This window comes from Amia ocellicauda, chromosome 3, assembly GCF_036373705.1.
Source record: "Amia ocellicauda isolate fAmiCal2 chromosome 3, fAmiCal2.hap1, whole genome shotgun sequence".
In the NCBI taxonomy this organism is placed as follows: domain Eukaryota; kingdom Metazoa; phylum Chordata; class Actinopteri; order Amiiformes; family Amiidae; genus Amia; species Amia ocellicauda.
The window spans coordinates 56,768,873-56,787,893 of NC_089852.1; the positions used below are offsets into that span (position 1 = coordinate 56,768,873).

General features: G+C 40.3%; 1 protein-coding gene across 2 annotated transcripts in view; it reads right to left on the minus strand.

The window, feature by feature from the left end:
- LOC136747005 (lipase member H) overlaps nt 1-19,021 on the minus strand; it is a 43,895-nt gene that overhangs the window by 6,534 nt on the left and 18,340 nt on the right. For both annotated transcript variants that reach the window (XM_066699956.1, XM_066699957.1), the window contains exons 3-9: nt 6,441-6,817; nt 6,090-6,198; nt 5,245-5,346; nt 4,109-4,198; nt 3,157-3,324; nt 2,710-2,799; nt 1,388-1,496 (exon numbers count right to left, since the gene is read on the minus strand). In XM_066699956.1, coding sequence (XP_066556053.1) covers nt 1,388-1,496; nt 2,710-2,799; nt 3,157-3,324; nt 4,109-4,198; nt 5,245-5,346; nt 6,090-6,198; nt 6,441-6,817 — 1,045 coding nt within the window. The remainder of the gene's footprint in view (nt 1-1,387; nt 1,497-2,709; nt 2,800-3,156; nt 3,325-4,108; nt 4,199-5,244; nt 5,347-6,089; nt 6,199-6,440; nt 6,818-19,021) is intronic.

Here is a 19,021-nt window from a genome sequence, read left to right on the forward strand (position 1 = left end):
CTGTGTGCAGCAAACTGCCCTGTTCATGGAGGAAAACAAATGCCACAAAGCTGGGGTGGGATTGAGTGTTAAAGGGTATCCCGTTGAGTGCTTTTTACTCCTTCCTGTACCCTACTCCCTCGCTGAAGTGTACACGTACCAAAGGGAGTAGGGGGCGAGGTTATAGTTTAATATGCAGCACCACTGTGCGAGTAGCTGGGATTAAGCAAGACAAGAAAAGAATAGTGACAGAGAATGGTGAATATTTGTACTCAACTAGTTGCTTAATATCATGATTTAAATGGACAGCTATTTTAATAACCTCAGACAATGTATTGTAACGACCCAGGGGTTCTGGCTGCAACAGGGACTCAAACCCTAGTCTCCTGCACCACAATGCAATGATCTTACCACATCTCTAAAGGGCCCAGACCTCTTAGCAAGGCTCAAGATCGCTACAGTATATTATCGCTGAATCACCAGTGGCACATTACACTTGTTTTGAAATTATTACCATTTGTAGTGTAGAATGGTTATGTAGGTATAATGGCTACACTGCAGGTTGTCAGCCTACATGACAGTATATTCTGTACCGCGTTAATATTTAAAATACAACTGTTTGATCAGCCCTATTGTATTAAGACTATATACGTGAAATTCAGCAAACATTTCAGAACAGGAGGTATGCACAACATCTTCACACAAAGGTCAAGTGTTTAGTGCAGGGTATATTCTTTTACCAGAACAACAAATTCTTATCATGCTGGATGTAACTGTTCAGAAAATGTTATTTGATTAATAATGATAATTATAATAACATCTGTAGGCTAATAATTGTGCCAGTTCCATTTTCTTTAGTAGTTTAGATGCCTGCAAGAATCAATTGCGTTCAACTACTGTCAGGTATTGGGAACACAGCCAGCTGGATTCTGGCACAGTGGGAGCAGAAATGGTGCTGAATAAAGATCACATGATTTTCTTTTAGCAGAAACTTATTTCCAGTAGTATTGTGATGAACAAATAAATTGGTACAATTAATAATATCCCTAAGTGCGAAACACAATTGAACACAAAATAAATACATTCAGAATGTAAAGATCTTCTGAATGTGACCATTTGCTTTCACTTTTATTATAGTCAAGTCATCCATTGAAATTAATCATAAACCATTAAAAATATGGTTATTTAATATGACAGAGTTTCTGTTTTGTGATCTCGGGTATCCAAAGGCATTATCAAAAAGAGAAACTGATGTAAATAAATATAAATCAAGCATAGTCTAAAAATGACTATAGATATTAAATGTACATATTAATTCAGCAGACTGACACTAAAAACATTAAAAAAAACAAAGCTAAAAGTAAAACAGTCTTGGTTCAAATAAATTCAAATAAGTATCAGAACTTACTGGTCTATTTTGGCTTCTGTGACATTTCTACCACTGAACAATTTTATTGTAACAAAACCCCATCGTGTGTTCTGGTTCCAAGTGACAATATCCACAAGGTAACTATGTCCTTAAGAGAAATAAAAAATAAAAAATAAATGAATGACCCTTAAAGACACAACACACACAAGTTATTTATTGGTAATAACACATTTGGTATAAATGTGTTTTTAGTTTGCCATTTGAAGCTCATACTTTTCCTAAAACTTAAAATGTTTCATATATATTCAATTGAATTTAAGTTAGAAGACTGGGGAGATCAAACATAACCATAAATAGCCTTGGTGTAAGGGACTGAGCAGAATATCAGAAGCAAATTTGTGTTTTATGATCGCTTCAACTGCACCTTTGGCTCCCAGATTAATATACAGTGCAACCAGAAAGTAAGGCTGTGAATACTTATGTACATGTGCTTTTGTTGTTTTTTATTTTTATTAAATTTGCAAAGATTTCAAACAAACTTCTTTCACGTTGTCATTATGGGGTATTGTTTGTAGAATTTTGAGGAAAATAATTAATTTAATCCATTTTGGAATAAGGCTGTAACATAACAAAATGTGGAAAAAGTGAAGCGCTGTGAATACTTTCCGGATACACTGTACATAATTATCAGGAGAACACTTTTTTTTCTTAAGATATTTCTTATTTTTGAATCCCCCTTTATTTAGGCATAGACCAAATCAAAACTTTGAGTTTCCCACAAATTGCAAAGTACAACCTTGCACCCTATTGTGTTTGTATTTATATATAGTACAATGCAGCTTCTGTGCAATAAATTAAACAGTTGTAGGGAATAAGTATGTAATTTGCGATTTGTGTGTGGAACAAAGTTTTGAGTTTAACAATTTCATATGACACAGGATTTCCAGTGCTTTCACTAGTACACTAAAGTATATTATATAGAAAAGTTTTTACCACTGCACTGTTTGCTGGCATAGAATTGTCTATTTAAACAGTTTTCTTGGTTATTTGGAACTAGGTTACCATCTGGCCTAATAATCCTGCAACACTTTTATACAGGACAGGTTTTTAAGATAATTTGAAAGAAATAAGCATGTACATTGAACTCTAAACACTTTGAACTGAATTATTGTTTGGCAGGATTTCAATACAATAGTATATTCAAATGTCCATAGATTTTCTACACAAAACGTTATATTGAGACTTAGAATTCTGGTTTGGGCTGTTTGTCTATCTATCTGTTTATCTACCTACATATCTATCTGTCTCCATCTCTCTCTCTCTTCCTGCTCAGTTTAAATGCATTTACAGTCCTTACTTACTGCAATATGGTGGTTCTGGTGTGGTAGAAAAATATGTTTTTGTCTGTCCAAGTCGTAAAAGAACATCTTTCCACATGTTGATATAATAACCTGTGTATGGCAAACATATATATATAAAGTAAAAAACCTTTGGTACATTGGTGATGTTACTTATGAAACTTCAGTTAATTTAATTTTGATAGTTTTTTTTACATAACAAATAAAAAAATAAAAAAAACTTTTAGCACAGCATGGATGTAAAACTGCCACAAAAGAGAGCATTAGAAATATACTGCAAGTTAGAAATTCCTATGCCCTATACACAACATTTTCCTGAATTATCAGATGTGAATGGATTGAAATAATTCAGTAGCTGTTTGTTCTGCCGCAACTTTTAGAAGTAAGCATAAACAATAGCATCTACTAGCCTTTTTATTAAAGTGTACAGATTTACAAAGTAAATCTTACCGAATAATGGGCAGGGCGCTGGCTTAAAAGCTTCACATCCAACACATTTGCCATCCAGGAAATCTTGATATGACGCACACGGATAGGCTGTGATGTTACAGGTCTTATTTAATGAGCAGAGATACAGGAACACTGATCTCTGATGGTCACAAATAAAGTATCTTTTACCTGAAACAGAAAAAAATTGTAAATAAGGTGTTAGTAATTATGTTAAAAACATAACAAAGTGTTGATTCAGTTTTCCACAGGTGACTTTAAAGGACAACTATCGCAGTTCACAATGTATTGTTTTTATGTTCTTGTGTGTTGGTAGAAGTAAAGTATTTGATTTTTCTGTTTAATTCTATCATCTTAGCAGCTATTAACTCTGAAAGCTATACCCCTCACCAAAACCATAGAGGAGGTTTAAAGCCCACATAGGTGCTGCTTTTGGGTTTCAGGATGTGACGTTTAATTTCTTACCAGATAGCCAACATATGGGATTTGTCTTCCACATGGCAACTCCAGTAATAATTGCGTTCAGTGATGTTCAAGGTTGTATAATCCTTGAGAATGGTCACACTTGGGGAGCATAGCAAGGCATTGATATAAGTGTGTGTTCTGCTGCATAAGGCAAAACAACGTGCATAGATGCTCCCTATTTCGTTATACAGTGACTAGATCATTACACTATACGTATTCATCAAATTTATATTTTCAGAATTCTTTGGACACTGATTCATCCCAGAGAATACTGTAAAGATTCAAGTTGTTTGATTTTGGACTGCGACTTCACGGAAATCAATGTGAGTCATGTTGCTTTTAATTAGTTGTTAATTTCACATATGAAATCCACAACTATGAGTGCGTGGACAAATGCTAGTGGTTGGGAATACATTTCTTGTGTTCTGATTGTATCAGAATCAATATGTGCAATGCCCCATGCTGCTGCAATGACACATGGAAAACTCACCAGAGAAAATGGTTTTGGGACAGCCTGGCTGATCTGCTCCACCATTAGCATAGAAATCGATGTGTCCCAGTGGAGCTCTGAACCCTAGGGCTAAATCAAACAAAGCATTGCACCATCAGGACCCACAGAGAGAGAGCAGGAATGATTGCAACTCTGCTTTTAACTCTCAGGCATTATTATTATTTATTAATTGGCAGAAGATACATTTTCTTTAAAAAAATAGAAGGAATTAATCCATAATATATAATGTAGACCTGTTTTAAGAAAAGTTCAATTTCTATTTTAAAAACATATTTATTTACTTTTTACGAAGCTATTGTTAGAGGAAAGGTGGAGAATCAATATTTGATCTTGGAAGGCAACATAAAACTAAACTAAAGTAAAAATAATACAGTGTGTTTTGGAAAGGATAGAGGTTTATACCCACAACTGTCTTAAAAACAGACGCTGACAAAAACATGACCAATTAATAATAATAATAAAACAACTACTACTACTATTCACTTCTAAGCAGATGCCCCTTACCCAGGGAAATCTTTGTCATTGAACATAGACATTTCATGAAATACAATACAGTTAGAGCAAGAAAATACAACATACAATTTTAGTCCTAATTGCAGAGTACATCCAACTACATACAATGTCAGTAATATAAACAAAAGAGAGAAAATATGCATAATCAAATATGTGTATCCATTTGAATCAATCTCAAATAACTCAAATAACTATTTAAAAGCAGATTGTTCAAAACATTGGGCAATGCTGAATAACTACTACTTTGATAGAATTATACAATTCTGTAATGCAACAACAACAATGTGGTTGGGCTTTCTCTCCTTTTTTTGTACTGTGCAAATTATCATATTGTGCTTAATAGCATTTCTTGACACAATTCATTGTAATAGCAATTGTATTGCCAGTTTGGTTTAAAAAATAAAAATAAAAAATAAAAATAAATATACATAAAATAAAACTGAAATGAAGACCAAAAGCTTAAGAAGGTCCGGTGATAGCTGCCTCCTGATTTGCCATTACAAACACAAGGAAATCCTACCAAGCAAGGTAGTGCAAGTTATAACATCATCCACTAACAAAAATGTGTTAGTTTTCATCTACAGAATAATAAAAAGCCATACCATCCATATCAGTATGTAGGACGTCAACAAACACAGCATCCGTAGGGTCCAGTCTTTCATCTGGGGATGTACCAGTGAAGGTTGGACCAGCTGGGTCAAGCCCTGCATAAGAGCACAGAAGTGTTTTTTGTTTTGTTTATAAGTAGATTGTTTGTATTATATAAAAGCATATATAGATATGATATCATTATTTTGCTCACATTTATAAAATGCATAAAGTTGACCCTGGCTAATAACTAAGCCTGGCTAACAAAATAAAAGGCAGCAGACTTGTACTTTATTTTGACAATATACCCCCTGAGGGAAATAGTTATTGCCTTCTATATTACGTGCTGAATTAACTCTGGGTCACACAAGGAGTGTATCAAGTGTACTGGGCTATATTAAGGGAAATGAAGCAGCACTACATTCTTCGACTGTTCAACGATTAGCAAGGCACACATCTAAATCCAAATCCTTTTAGTTTTCATACATTCTACCTCCTCACCCAACAGAACATCTTCTGTAGCTCTTGTAACAGATTAAAACCACTTATCATTAAGTAAGATACACTAATTAATGAAACAGCACTTGATTGTACCTGCTTGCTAATGAGGCAAAATAATTCAACTTTGAAAGGGAGAGTCCCATGGTTATAGTTCTGTTTTACTTTTTACTTTTGAAGCCCACACACCCATGCTCCACCAGATGATTTTTCACTATGCCTAAACCATTGAAAATTAAGGAATAATTGAATTTGTTTGCTTCAATACACAAGCACTTGCATCAATACACTCAGAAAAAGGATTTATATGAAATTACAATTTATATATTTTTATAATGCATGTTTTTTTCTTTAATCTTACCAGTTATCCTTCCAATTTTCCCATTCAACATGCTCCCAACAAATCCAGACAAATGAGCTCCAAGGCTGACTCCAATCATGTGGATGGAGTGTAGAGAAGCACCTCCATCCTGAATCAACAGACCAAGAAATAGAAAAAAAGGCTTTATTACCATTCTCAATTTTAATTCTGAGAAGCTCAGTTTGCTCTCCTCCAGTATACCAAGGATTCCGTCAAATTAAGTTTTTGTTTGCTTTGGTGTTCATGAACTCCCAAGTCAGACAGAAGCAGAAGAGCTTTTCATCTGGTAGAAATGGCATGTCTTATTTGCAAGAAAGCCAAGATACACGACTTGGTTTCCACTTCTCTTACCTGCATCTTTACAATGAACTCGGTCAGGTTTTCTGCTGCTTTCTTGGTGTTGGTGACGGCTGCAAAGTAGTTTAGAGTAGCAGCTCCCCGGTTCCAGTCCACAACGATCACATTCATATCCTCCACGGCGAGCAGAAGCTTGACAAGTTGGTTGATCCAAATTGGGGGGGCCCCAGTTGGCCTGTATCCATGCACAACGAATGTTGTCTTTCTTGACAAATCAAAGTTTTTAGCATTTGAAAAGTTCCCATGATCCAGTTCCTCTCCACAGTCCGGGGTGTTACTGGTGTACAGCAACAGCTTAACCTGCAGTTTAGTCCCAATAAAGGAGTCATGGAAATTCAGGTCTGTGAAGCTTGCACATGTTGTGTCCTCCTCTGTGAATTAAAAAGGAAGTAGTGGTATAATTAATCGAATGAATTAATGAATCATATACAGACCATTCAGTGGTGCTTTTCAGAAAGGAACTCTGAAAGACACACTGGATATTACACCTTACATTATATTAAGGATGATGTCATTAATACATTAAATAGTTTATAAAACAGTTAGGATATATATGATCAATCATATATTATAGAGGTTTATAGATCATTCATAAATTGGATTATTAATTGATTTATAAACTAGTTACCAAACATGTATTAATGACACCATGATATAAAGTGTTACCAACCCACCTTTTAATTCTTAGCATGCCAAATATTAGCAAGTTATATTTATTGTGGCAATTATACACCTACAATATCAATAAGTAATTTATTAATGTAACTGTAACTGAAGACACTTCACTTTACAAACTCTCTTTACTAACTTACCCTTTCCTGTTGCATATAGCATTCAACAACAAAAGTATTTATTTTTCAACCAATGTTTTATGTGTTACTTGGCAATGCTAGATGGCATATTTGTCCTTGTTTATGTAGTAAATTGTTTCTGATCTACAAAGAATAATACATTATGTGTACACCCTTGTCTCTAGGTTCTAAAGTGTTGAAGAACTTGAAGGCATCATTGCAGACAAAGGCCCTAAATCATCTTCATTCCTGATATTTACTGGCACACCCCAAAATTGTGTGTCACATTCCAATGAGAAAAATATTGTGCATGTTACAATTCCATCGGATCACTGCTCCGCAACCGCAATTTATTCTGAGATTTTAACTTAAACATTGAATCACCAGTTTTAAGCATTCAATTCACCAAATAATATTGCCAGAATACACGCTGTCCCTTAATCCCTTAATACAGGTGTTCTCAACTGGTTGTCACCTATATGTCGACTTCAGTGGCTTAAGATATCCAGTTTGTAAGGACTCCATAGGACTACAGTGAATCAATGAGATTAAATAACATTATATTGGCTACTGGACTATCAACAATATAGATAATGAGGTAATATGATTCCCCTTTGTCAAGCTCAGTTGGTAAAATTCTACCACAGCCCATCTGTGACTTTGCAGACGACTCATAGAAACAACAGGAAGGTTTCTTATCAATTTAACCATGTTTACCTCATACCCTGAATGTAAGAGAGGGCAGGGAACTCGTTAGGCTAATCTAGCTCGTTTGTTTGAAGTTAAACAGATGACCAAGGATAGGAGTCATGATCAGATGACTGGAGGCGAGAGACAGAAGAATTCCAGAAGGGGTGAATTTATTCAGGTTCAGCCAGCAGATAATCCAAATAACAATAGTAATGTATCGATAGCAGCCCGAGAGTGTTTAAATAATAGTATTTATATCCTTATTAATGAAAGGTTGATGTATCTGTGTTTATCCGTGGTCTGTAAATAAACAAAGAAATAACAATACTTTTAAGCTTACTGTGCTGATCACAAGAACTTAAGTAAACAAACAGAATATGACGATTAGACTGTATAAGGATACTTTGCTATGTTTACAATATTCAACATAAACATTACTAAGGAGCATTAGATTAAACATAAAACAAGTTATTCATAATTATAACTTTTCTGCACTGACGCACGGTATGTTGAAGGACAGAAATACACAGCGACCTTACTCTCTGCTGTCTGGGATAATACAAAGGAACGTCTAACTATGATGAATCATAAGGAAAGCGTCTCAATGACATGACGTGTACAAACCGAATAGTAACGAATTCTGAACATAAGGTGGCAGCATTTAGCCACAAATTAAAGACTTTCTGACACAGCCACCCCCAAATTCGTGAAAACAAATTGTAACAGGAAGAAAGTCTCTGGTCATTCAGTCTTTCTGAGTACCCTCATCCTTGTCTTTGAGGGCTGGAAGCCGGATCAGTTGCGCAACTGGACGGACAGAGATGCGATCTCGGACCTGGACTTTGGCCATTCGGATGCGACCATCTGGTCCTTGGTAAGTCTCTGTAACCCTTCCGGTTGGCCACAAAGCGTGGGGTAGTTGGGAATCAACAATCATAACGACTTGGTCGATCGTCAGGTCTTTGCAGTCCTTGTGCCATTTCTGACAGAGCTGCAGATCAGGAAGATAGCGTCTGATGAAGTTGGTCCAGAAGTGATCAGCGAGAATCTGGCTGTGCCGCCAATGGCGTCGGCTCAACAGATCGTTGGGAGGATATACTACTTGAGGAAGAGAAGCATCCCTACGTCCCATTAGAAGCACGTTGGGTGTGACTGGATCAGGATCAGCTACATCTGATGAAACGTAGCCAAGGGGTTTAGAGTTCAGAATCCCCCCACTTCAATGAAAACAGTGCGCAGCACAGGCTTGGTCACAGTGCGATCGCCCAACACCACACGCAGAGCATTCTTCACAGACTTTATCTCCCGCTCCCAAGTTCCACCGAAGTGCGGAGCGTTTGGTGGGTTGAATTGGAAGGTCACCTTCTGGTCGGCAAGTTGCTGCATCAGTGAAGGCTCCATAGCAGCAATACTAGCTTGTAATTCAGCATCTCCACCACGGAAGTTGGTGCCCCTATCGGAGAAGATCTCAGAGGGCTTGCTCCGACGGGAGGTGAAACGTCGGAATGCCATCAGGAAGGCATCTGTGTCCAGACTCTCTAGTAGGTCAAGGTGCACACAACGGGTTGTTAAACATTTGAATATAATGCTGCAGCGTTTCTCTGACCCCCGGCCAATATTGATAGTAAACGGGGCAAAGCAGTCTACTCCTGTAGACCAGAAAGGAGGCTTGTACAGGCGTAAACGTGAAGAAGGCAAATCTGCCATCTTTGGTACTTCAGGGTTGGCACGCCATTTACGGCACTGTGGGCAGGTATTGTATTGGTGTCGACGGATGGCCTCTCGGCCACGCAGTATCCAGTACTTATGTTCTGCAAGGACTCGCTCTGGTCCAGGGTGGAGTAGCCTCTCATCAAAATCTTGGATGAGGAGCTTGGTTATGGGATGACTCAGTTCCTACACAATGGGGTGGATGTTATCTAGGTTCAAATCTTCTGCTCAGCGCAACCTCCCTTGGGTCATACTCTGGACTAAGTACTAGCAGACGGCTGTTTGCTGGTATGTCTTTACCTGCTCCAAGTGCCTTTACTTCTTCTGTAAAGCTATCCAATTGGGTTCTCTGTAGAAGGAGGTTCTCCAGCTCTGTCTGGCGTTCAGCTGTCCATCTGGAGCTGGCATCAATGTTGGCCGCCCCATCAAGGGACTGATGGGTGGCTACGATGAGGTCGTGCCATGTGTTGAACTGACCAGGGTCTGGAATGCAGATGGACTGTTCTATGGAGACATTCCCACAGAACACCGTTTTCTTTAATTCAGCAGAGTCCTCTCCCTGCTCAGCTGATGGCATTGATGGCCATGTCTCCTTTGACTGAGCCAGGAAGGGAGGACCATGTCTCCAGCGGTTGTGCTGGCTTAATTCTTGCAGGGACTTGCCTCGCGTAATGTCATCTGCAGGATTGTTCGTTGTGGAGAGTGCTGGAGTCGCTCCATAGAATTACCTTTCTGATAGGCAGCGTATGTTCTGTGCATAGTACTTGGGTGAGCTGGGCTCCAGTGAGGGCTGCACAGAGTTCCAGGCGTGGCTTGGAGAGCTGACGTTTGGGAGCTACATGGGATCTAGCCATGACAAAGCTGGTGTGGATATGGTCATGCTCGTCCTCTGTGCTAAGGTAGGCGACTGAGCCGTATATGCGTTCAGAAGTGTCGCAGAAGATGTGGAGGTCTCTCTTGGAGGTTGACACATCAGCACAGGGTGGGGTGTAACACTTCTGTATCATAACTCTAGGTAGGTCACAGAGCTCACTCTCCCAAGCAAGCCAACGCTCTAGCAGGCTCCCAGGTTTGATAGGATCATCCCAGCCTCTTTCTATCTTCCATAGGTCTTGGATTAGGACCTTGGCTCTGGCTGTATATGGAGATACAGTATATAGCCAAGGGGGTCATATTGGCTAGCGAGGATCTTCCTCATAGTTGGTTCTGGGTTCTGTTGATCGATGCTTATATCCTATTTCATCTGTACTGCAGTTCCAGCATAATCCAAGGGTAGGTTCTTGAGGGTCCCCACTACTCTGAGAGCCACAGTTCTGAGTTTTCAGATCTCGCTTCAGGGAGTAAGTGTTCAATTACTGAAGGTAGATTGCTGGCCCATTGTCTGATATCAAAGCCACCAGATGACAGCTGCTCATGCATCTTGTGAATGAGCTGTTTAGCATCCGCTGCTGTAGCCAAGGTCTGTAGACAGTTGTCCACATAGAAGGCCTTGTCTATGGAGTTCAGGACTTCTTCATTTCCTTCTATGTTGTCCTGCACATGCTTGCGTAAGGCAAAAGTAGCACAGTAGGGGCTGCAGGTGGTGCCAAAAATCTGGGTGTCGGTCCCGTTCCATATTTCTCCAGATGAAACGGAGCTGCTTGTCTTGAGGCAGTAGATGCATTTGGTGAAACATAGCCTTTATGTCACCACAGATAGCAACAGTGTGTTGTCTGAATCTGAGCAGTACTCCTAACAGGGATGGACCAAGGGTAGGCCCTGGGAGTAGATGGTTATTCAGAACTAAGCCGTCATGTTGGAATGAGCAGTTGAACACCAGTCGAGTCTTACCATTGTGCTGCACAATGTGATGTGGGAAATACCGGGATTCTTCAGTAGATTCAGCTTCTCCTGGACTTTTTTTACATAACCTGCATCCACTAACTTCTGAATCTGCTGGTTGTGAACTTCAGCGAGTTCAGGGTTCTTAGAAAGACGTCGTTCTGTGCTTCTCAGGTTAGGGAGTACTGCCTCCTTGGTCGCATGGAAGTGAGGGCTGCCCTGGGTTCGAAGCAGTGGTGTAGCGAAGCGCTGTATCCTGCCTATGTCCACTCTGATGGTCTTTGCTTCTAGCAGCTCTACAGCTCTCTGATCTTGCTTTGACCGGGTCACATATTTCTCATTAAGGTATGGCAAGGTGTCCACCTGCCACAGTCTCTCAACGTTCTTCAATAAGTCAGATGTTGGAGGCATAATGGTGGTCAGCAAGCATTGCTGCTGGTTGGTTTGCGGCATGAGGAAGCTGGCCGGACCCTGCAATGCCCAGCCTAAGTTTGTGCAGACTGCAACTGGAGCTCCCAATGGGCCTATATTCACAGGTTTTATAGGAATCACCAGGTGTAGGAAGTCTGAGCCGATCAGAACCAATGGGTGAGCCTTGGGAGCCCACGTAGATGAGGATAGTGCTTCTGCAAGGCCTTAATGGGATAAGAATACTCTGAGAGGGCGAGAGTATCGGCAGTGAAAACATGTTCGATTTGGTACCTCACATTGGGATTGTCAGCAGGGGATACTTCCAACCTGACAGAAGCACCATGGACTTGTACAATGTCTTGTCTCACTGTCCAAAGCGTCATCATTTCAGGTTGTTTCTCCAACTTCAGTTGCTGAACTGCTGAAGTCAAGATGACCGTCCTCTCCGATCCATCATCCTGAACTGCATAGGTTTCAACAGTGTGACCTGCACTGTGTAGAAGTACTTTCACCACCTTCAGCATTACCTTGTGAGGGCGGTTTGGTCTGTCCAAGTAGGTGGTTTCAAGCTCAACAGTGGTCATGAGAACACTCTTGCATTCTGTCTGTACAGCATCGTGTAGGATGGTGAGATGCTGCTCCTTACATGTGTTGCAAGGCTTCTTAAGTGTGCAAGATTCTGGTGCATGTGATCATCCACATCTCCAACAGCGCTCTATCTCTTTGAGCCACTTGGTAATCTGTTCTGTAGAAAGCTTCTTGAATTCAGTGCACGCATTAAGATAGTGCTCGCTATTATTGCAGTGAGGACAGTATGGCTTCAGTTTGTCCTTCGCCTTTGTAGGTGTTTGTCGACTGGTGGGACATGACCCTGTGTTGGTTGAAGATGACTCTGCATTATAGTAGACAGAGGTTGGTGGCTCCTTCCTCCTAGATGTAAAACGTTGCTCCTTTCTATCTGGCTTCAGGGTTTCTCCCTCGTACAGGACTGCTGCGCGGTTAGAGATCCGTTTGGCACGCGACTTGGTTTGCAGCCAGGTTGACAGGTCATGGAGTGTATAGGTCTGGTCTGCATCAGCTTTCAGAATGCCGCGGTTGATGCAGTACTCCACAAATCAGTCACGATAGCTTGGCGGTAGCTTACTGATAAGCCGATCAACATGTGAGCCGCACTTAAGTTCGTAACCGTTTTCTCCTTCGAGAGATTGCAGCATACCGACCAGGGAGTGCACAGACAGAGCAAAGTCATCAAAGGCTTCAGGGTCCCCAAACTTGATGGGAGGAGCATTCATAATGGTGCCTATCTCACACTGAACAAGTTGCCGTGGCTGTCCATACTTATCCTTCAAAGCCTGGAGTGCAGCAGTGTATGGCCTAGGGTCATGCATATAAGCCTTGGGTAGTTTGTGTGCGCTGGGCAGTTTAAGACGGCCTAATAGAACTTGATACTTGTACTGTTCAGTGAGGTGACTGTGATTATTCATAAGACTGTCCAGTGCCATCTTGAGGAGAGCAAAGTCACTCTCTTTGCCATTCTCAAAGTAGGGCAGTACAGGCTTCGGTATGCTGTGAGTGGAGGCAATCAGCAGGTCCATCATGTTGGGTGTTGGAGGTATCCCAGGTTGCATGAATGGTGTTGCTGCTGGTGATGCCTGGAAGGCTACTGGTTGATAGGGTGCTGCACCTACTGGAGGGTGAAAGAGTACGTTACCTGGGAAAGGGTGTTGGAGGCTGGCTGCTCCAAGCGAAGGCTGTGTGGCTGTGTGGGAGACAGCAGGTGTTGAGTTGCCAACATGAGCCTGCATGCTCTGGTAAGCAGGAATAGACCTGGCCGCCCCGTGGGAGGCAGTGTTCACCCCCTTAGTGTTAGTAGAGCTTCCTGCTTGAACTGGTGGGGCAGGTCGTACAGGGTGTGCATTGTGACACAAGTCAGTCTCTATGGTGGGTGTTGAAATCACTGGAAGAGGTGGGAAGGCTTGTGTGGCTGCAGTTACATCCGCAGCACTATCCAATTGCAGTGTTGAGCCTGCAGCATGCTGTTGAACAGCTTGTGTGTACGGTGCGGCGTTGAGCACATTGTGCATGTTACCTGTAGAGAGCGTTGCAGCATAGTTTGCTGAAGTAATTATAGGCTGTGTTGCAGTAGCAGGTAGCATTACAGCTGGGTTACCAGTAGGAGGCATCATGCCATCACGTTTTTCATTTGCACTAATAAATTATGAAATCATCTCAGCTTCTTGGAGTTCTCTTTCTGCCTGCCGGAGGCGCCGCTGCCTTGAAAGTTGCTGTGTAATCATCTCTCTCTGCCTGAGGGCTTTGCGGGCTTGGAAGTCCAGCTGTCGGCAGTGATCATCAGCTCAGCTCTCTTCTGCCATCTGGTGTTTGAGTTCTTGTAGCTCTGCACACTTCTGCTCTGCCCTTAGAATGGCTGATTGTGATTCGGTGAGCGATGCATTCGATGAATAGCTGCGTGCTGTTCGTGAGCTGTGTGAGCTGCGCTGTGAGCTGTGCTGTGAGCTACGGCTGCTTGGCTGAGATGTATGAGCATGGCTTCTGCTCCTGCATGATCTGGCATGGGGGTATGCTTCACTCTGGGGCACTGCTGGCTGAGCGATGGGGAGTTGCAGCTCTCGTGAGAGGGGGTACTCCAAATGGAAATCAGAAAGGTGGCGTGGAATCTGTCGCTCCCTTGGAAGACGCACACGTACTGAAGGCTGGCTGTCTGTATTGACGGCTGGGCCCAATGTTTGGGATGTTGTCACGGTGCAGACAGTCGGGGTGTCCACGACGCTAGTAACAGCAACAGCAGGATCAGGTAGGCTGGTGGTGAAAGGGTTAACCGGATAAGCAGCACTGGAGTTATCCATACTGTGTGCACTGGCATCGTGGGGGACATCAGTATTTGGCTTGTCATCCATTTTATCCTGTAGTCAGTCTGTTTGGCACTCCGGCTCGAAGGACCATGTAAGAGAGGGCAGGGACCTCGTTAGGCTAAGCTAGCTCGTTTGTTTGAAGTTAAACAGATGACCAAGGATAGGAGTCATGATCAGATGACTGGAGGCGAGAGACAGAAGAATTCCAGAAGGGGTGAATTTATTCAGGTTCAGCCAGCAGATAATCCAAATAACAATAGTAATGTATCGATAGCAGCCTGAGAGTGTTTAAATAATAGTATTTATATCCTTAGTAATGAAAATTTGATGTATCTGTGTTTATCCGTGGTCTGTAAATAAACAAAGAAATAACAATACTTTTAAGCTTACTGTGCTGATCACAAGAACTTAAGTAAACAAACAGAATATGACGATTAGACTGTATAAGGATACTTTGCTATGTTTACAATATTCAACATAAACATGACTAAGGAGCATTAGATTAAACATAAAACAAGTTATTCATAATTATAACTTTTCTGCACTGACGCACGGTATGTTGAAGGACAGAAATACACAGCGACCTTACTCTCTGCTGTCTGGGATAATACTAAGGAATGTCTAACTATGATGAATCATAAGGAAAGCGTCTCACTGACATGACGTGTACAAACCGAATAGTAACGAATTCTGAACATAAGGTGGCAGCATTTAGCCACAAATTAAAGACTTTCTGACACTGAAAGTGTCAACAAAAGGAGCATTAAATGTTTTGGGAACCGAGTGTTTCTGTCTGCTACAGACATCTGAAGACAAAGAAAGAAATGTAGATACTCATAGGCCCTGTATATGCCAAATTGAATGATTTGGATAAGTTCAGTATAATTGCTGATCAATACTAGCAATTCTCACAGTGGTCGCATGAAGCATCAACAGCAACAGCGTGATCTGGCCATAGTGTAAAACTGCTGCTTGCCTGCACGTACATATTGTCACATTTCTGCTGGAGGTTACCGTATGTTAAACCTCAAGGTCAGTATTTGTTTATGAAAAGTGACCCTGCAATGAGGAAATCTTCTTTAAGTGGCTTACTGTAATGTCACACAGGTCATTGCATAAAAGGTCTTAGGAGTAAGCTTAACCACTTACTTAAGACTGCTACCACGTACATGGGGCATTAATCTTGGATACTGTCACAGAAAAATTGTTTCACATTTAACCCTTTTGATGGTGGGTTCTAAAAGAGTTGGGAGTGAAGGTATTCATAGGAGTGAGGTTTTTCTTTCTGCCTGTGTACACGCTTTCACTGTCACCAAGAAGGCTACCTTAGTTTTCCTTACCCGTGTAGAAACAAAACCAGCAAATTGAAAATACAACAAAAACATTATAGATATGCTTATCTGTTTCGATTTTTCTTGTTTGTAGGATGTACGTGCCAGTTTTTCTGGTAGTTCATTTCCTCCATGAATAAATAAATAAATAAGTTAAATAAACAAACAAACAAATATATATATATATAGTGGATTGCATAAGTATTCAGCCCCCAAGGACTTCTGGACATTTTGTATTGTTACAATCTGGAACTAAAACGGATTTAATTGTGATTTTCTGTCACTGATCTGTCACTATTCCAAAGTTAAGAAGTAGGAAGACTTCACATTCACTTTCCAATTCAGTTTTATTGTTCAATCAACATAGAAATACACAAATTCAAATAAAAATATTATAAACAAATACACACAAAATAATAAAAGAAAGATGTGCAAATGACTCCATTGGAAATATTTTTTTTTGCATGTTTTGAAGTTTTCTTAAAATTCTGACTTTAAAAGTAGCATTTGAAATACACATTTTAGGTTCAAATTAATATTTAAAAGAACACTGTTTAAATTACTCAATGTTTTGTTTTGTTGTGTAATGTTCCAATGTTTTTTTTTGTTTGTTTGTTTTTGCAACGTGTGGAGGTTCTCTGACAAAATTACCAACATGTTTAGTTTGTCCGGCTAACGATGATCACATCAGAGCTGCAATGTTTCACTTTGTTTTAAAAACAATTCTTAATTGGTAGCCTAATACTATTATTAGTAATAGTCCGATCACATTATCAAAGCGTTGGAACCCAAAAAAGTGTCCTTCCTATCATAATAGTGGATGAGCAACTGAGTCGAGTAGTTGGTGAGGAAGGGACGGATTCGGCGTATGTTGCTCGGGAGTAATCTGCAGGTGTGTGTCAGCGTGGTGATGTGCTGGGTGTAGGATAGCACAGGATCGAGGTTGACTCCTAGATTTTTAGTGGAAGAAGAAGGAGAGAATGTCATAGATTCCAAGGGGATTGAGATGGAGAGATCAGCAGAAGGTGAGGAGAAGGGAGCAGATCTGATTACATGTTAATTATTTCTCGGGTGCTCCACAAAGCTGGGCTATATGGAAAACTGGCAAGAAGGAAGCCATTTCTGAAAAAGGACCATGTAAAAAGATTCTGTTGTCCAATGCATAAAAAATTGAACTATATGGCCTAAATGTAAAGCGTTATGTCTGCTGCAAACCCAACACAGCACATCACACAGGTTACACAATGCTTCCTGTGAAGCATTGTTGTGGCAGCATCATGTTATGGGGATGTTGTTCATCGGCAGAGACTGGGAAACTTGTCAGGGTTGAGGGCAAGATGGATGGAGACAGATATATAAAAATCCTAGATGAAAACCTGCTTCAGTCTGCAAGAGACCTTGCACTGGGGCGGAGGTTGACCTTTCAGAAAGACAATGATCCTAAACACACAGCCATTGGAGTGGTTTAAAAACAAGTGTCCTAGTCAAAGCCCAGACCTCAACACAATTGAGAATCTGTGGCAAGACTTGAAAGTTGCTGTTAACCAACAGTGCCCATCCAACCTGAGAGAGCTTGAACAATTGTGCTAAGAAGAATGGGCAAAATTACAGGAACCAGAATTGCAAAGTTGGTAAGATTCGCACCTGTAAGGTGATTTTACCAAGACTCAGGGGGGTGAATACTTATGCCACTAAACATTTTTTTGATGTTTAATTAACTTTTGTTTAACAATAAAAACATATTTTGCACCAAGGTGTTGTGTATGTAGTGGTAATCAAAGGGAAATAATCCTAATTAAATCAATTTTCATTCCAGATTGTAACATAACACAATTTGAAAAAGTTCTTAGGGGGTGAATTCTTATGCAAGTCACTGTACGCCATTACTCCCTGAAGACCACAACACTTCGAAGTCTTTGCTTCTATCTTAAACAAGTTGAGTATGTGTGTGAAATAGCAAGATGGTGCTGATCTATGGCGACACACTACTCTCGCTCTGTAAGTTAATTATTCATTTTTTTCCAAGATCCATTATGATCATCAGATTTTATTGGCTATAGGACTAAATGTGCCAGATTCCTGAAAGTCACCAGAGATACTATAGGACATTGTTTGTAATACACCGTTAAAATGGAACAGTTTTCATCGGCGCCAACAACAGAGTAGCCAGAGATGCTGAAGGCAAATTGGTGTTCTGGCTAGGCTACAGCGACATCCTATTCGACCCCCTGTACCCAGTATTTTGCTAGCCAACGTCCAATATATTGGAAATAATTATCTAGACTGCCGTATTAGCATTAACATTGTCACTGTGTGAGGTTATTATTTATTTATTTATTTATTTATTTCTTAGCTGACGCTCTTATCCAGGGTGAATACAAGCTCAATGCAAAGTACAAAAATACAGTTCAGTACAAGGCATAACATATTACAAATTCCAATTCACATAATACAGTGCAATTCAAACCATAATACATTTTACAAATAATAAATGTACACAATATATGAGGTCTTACATCCTGAGGTTCCAACATGTTCCAAGAAGACTTGTACTGTATATTGATATTGTACCTGTACCCACATCATCTCCAGTATCTTGTTTTAATGATTACAGACCAGTTGCTTTAACCTCAGTGATAATTAAGTGCTTAGAAAAACTGTTTTCTGTAAAGTTTGATATAAATCTTAATATTCCAGATATTGATCCAATACAGTTTGTTTATTGGTCAAAAAGATCTGTAGATGATGCTGTCTCATTTGCCCTGCACACTGCCTTAAACCACCATTAGAAGAGTTACACTTGTGTTAGAATGTTGTTTATTGGTAACAGTTGTACCAACAAACTTGGTGTTAAAGCTCAGAAGCCTTAGACTTTGCAATTCTTTCTGTGACTGGCTATTTGACTTTCTAACACGCCAACCTCAGACTGTACGATTAGGCAACAACAA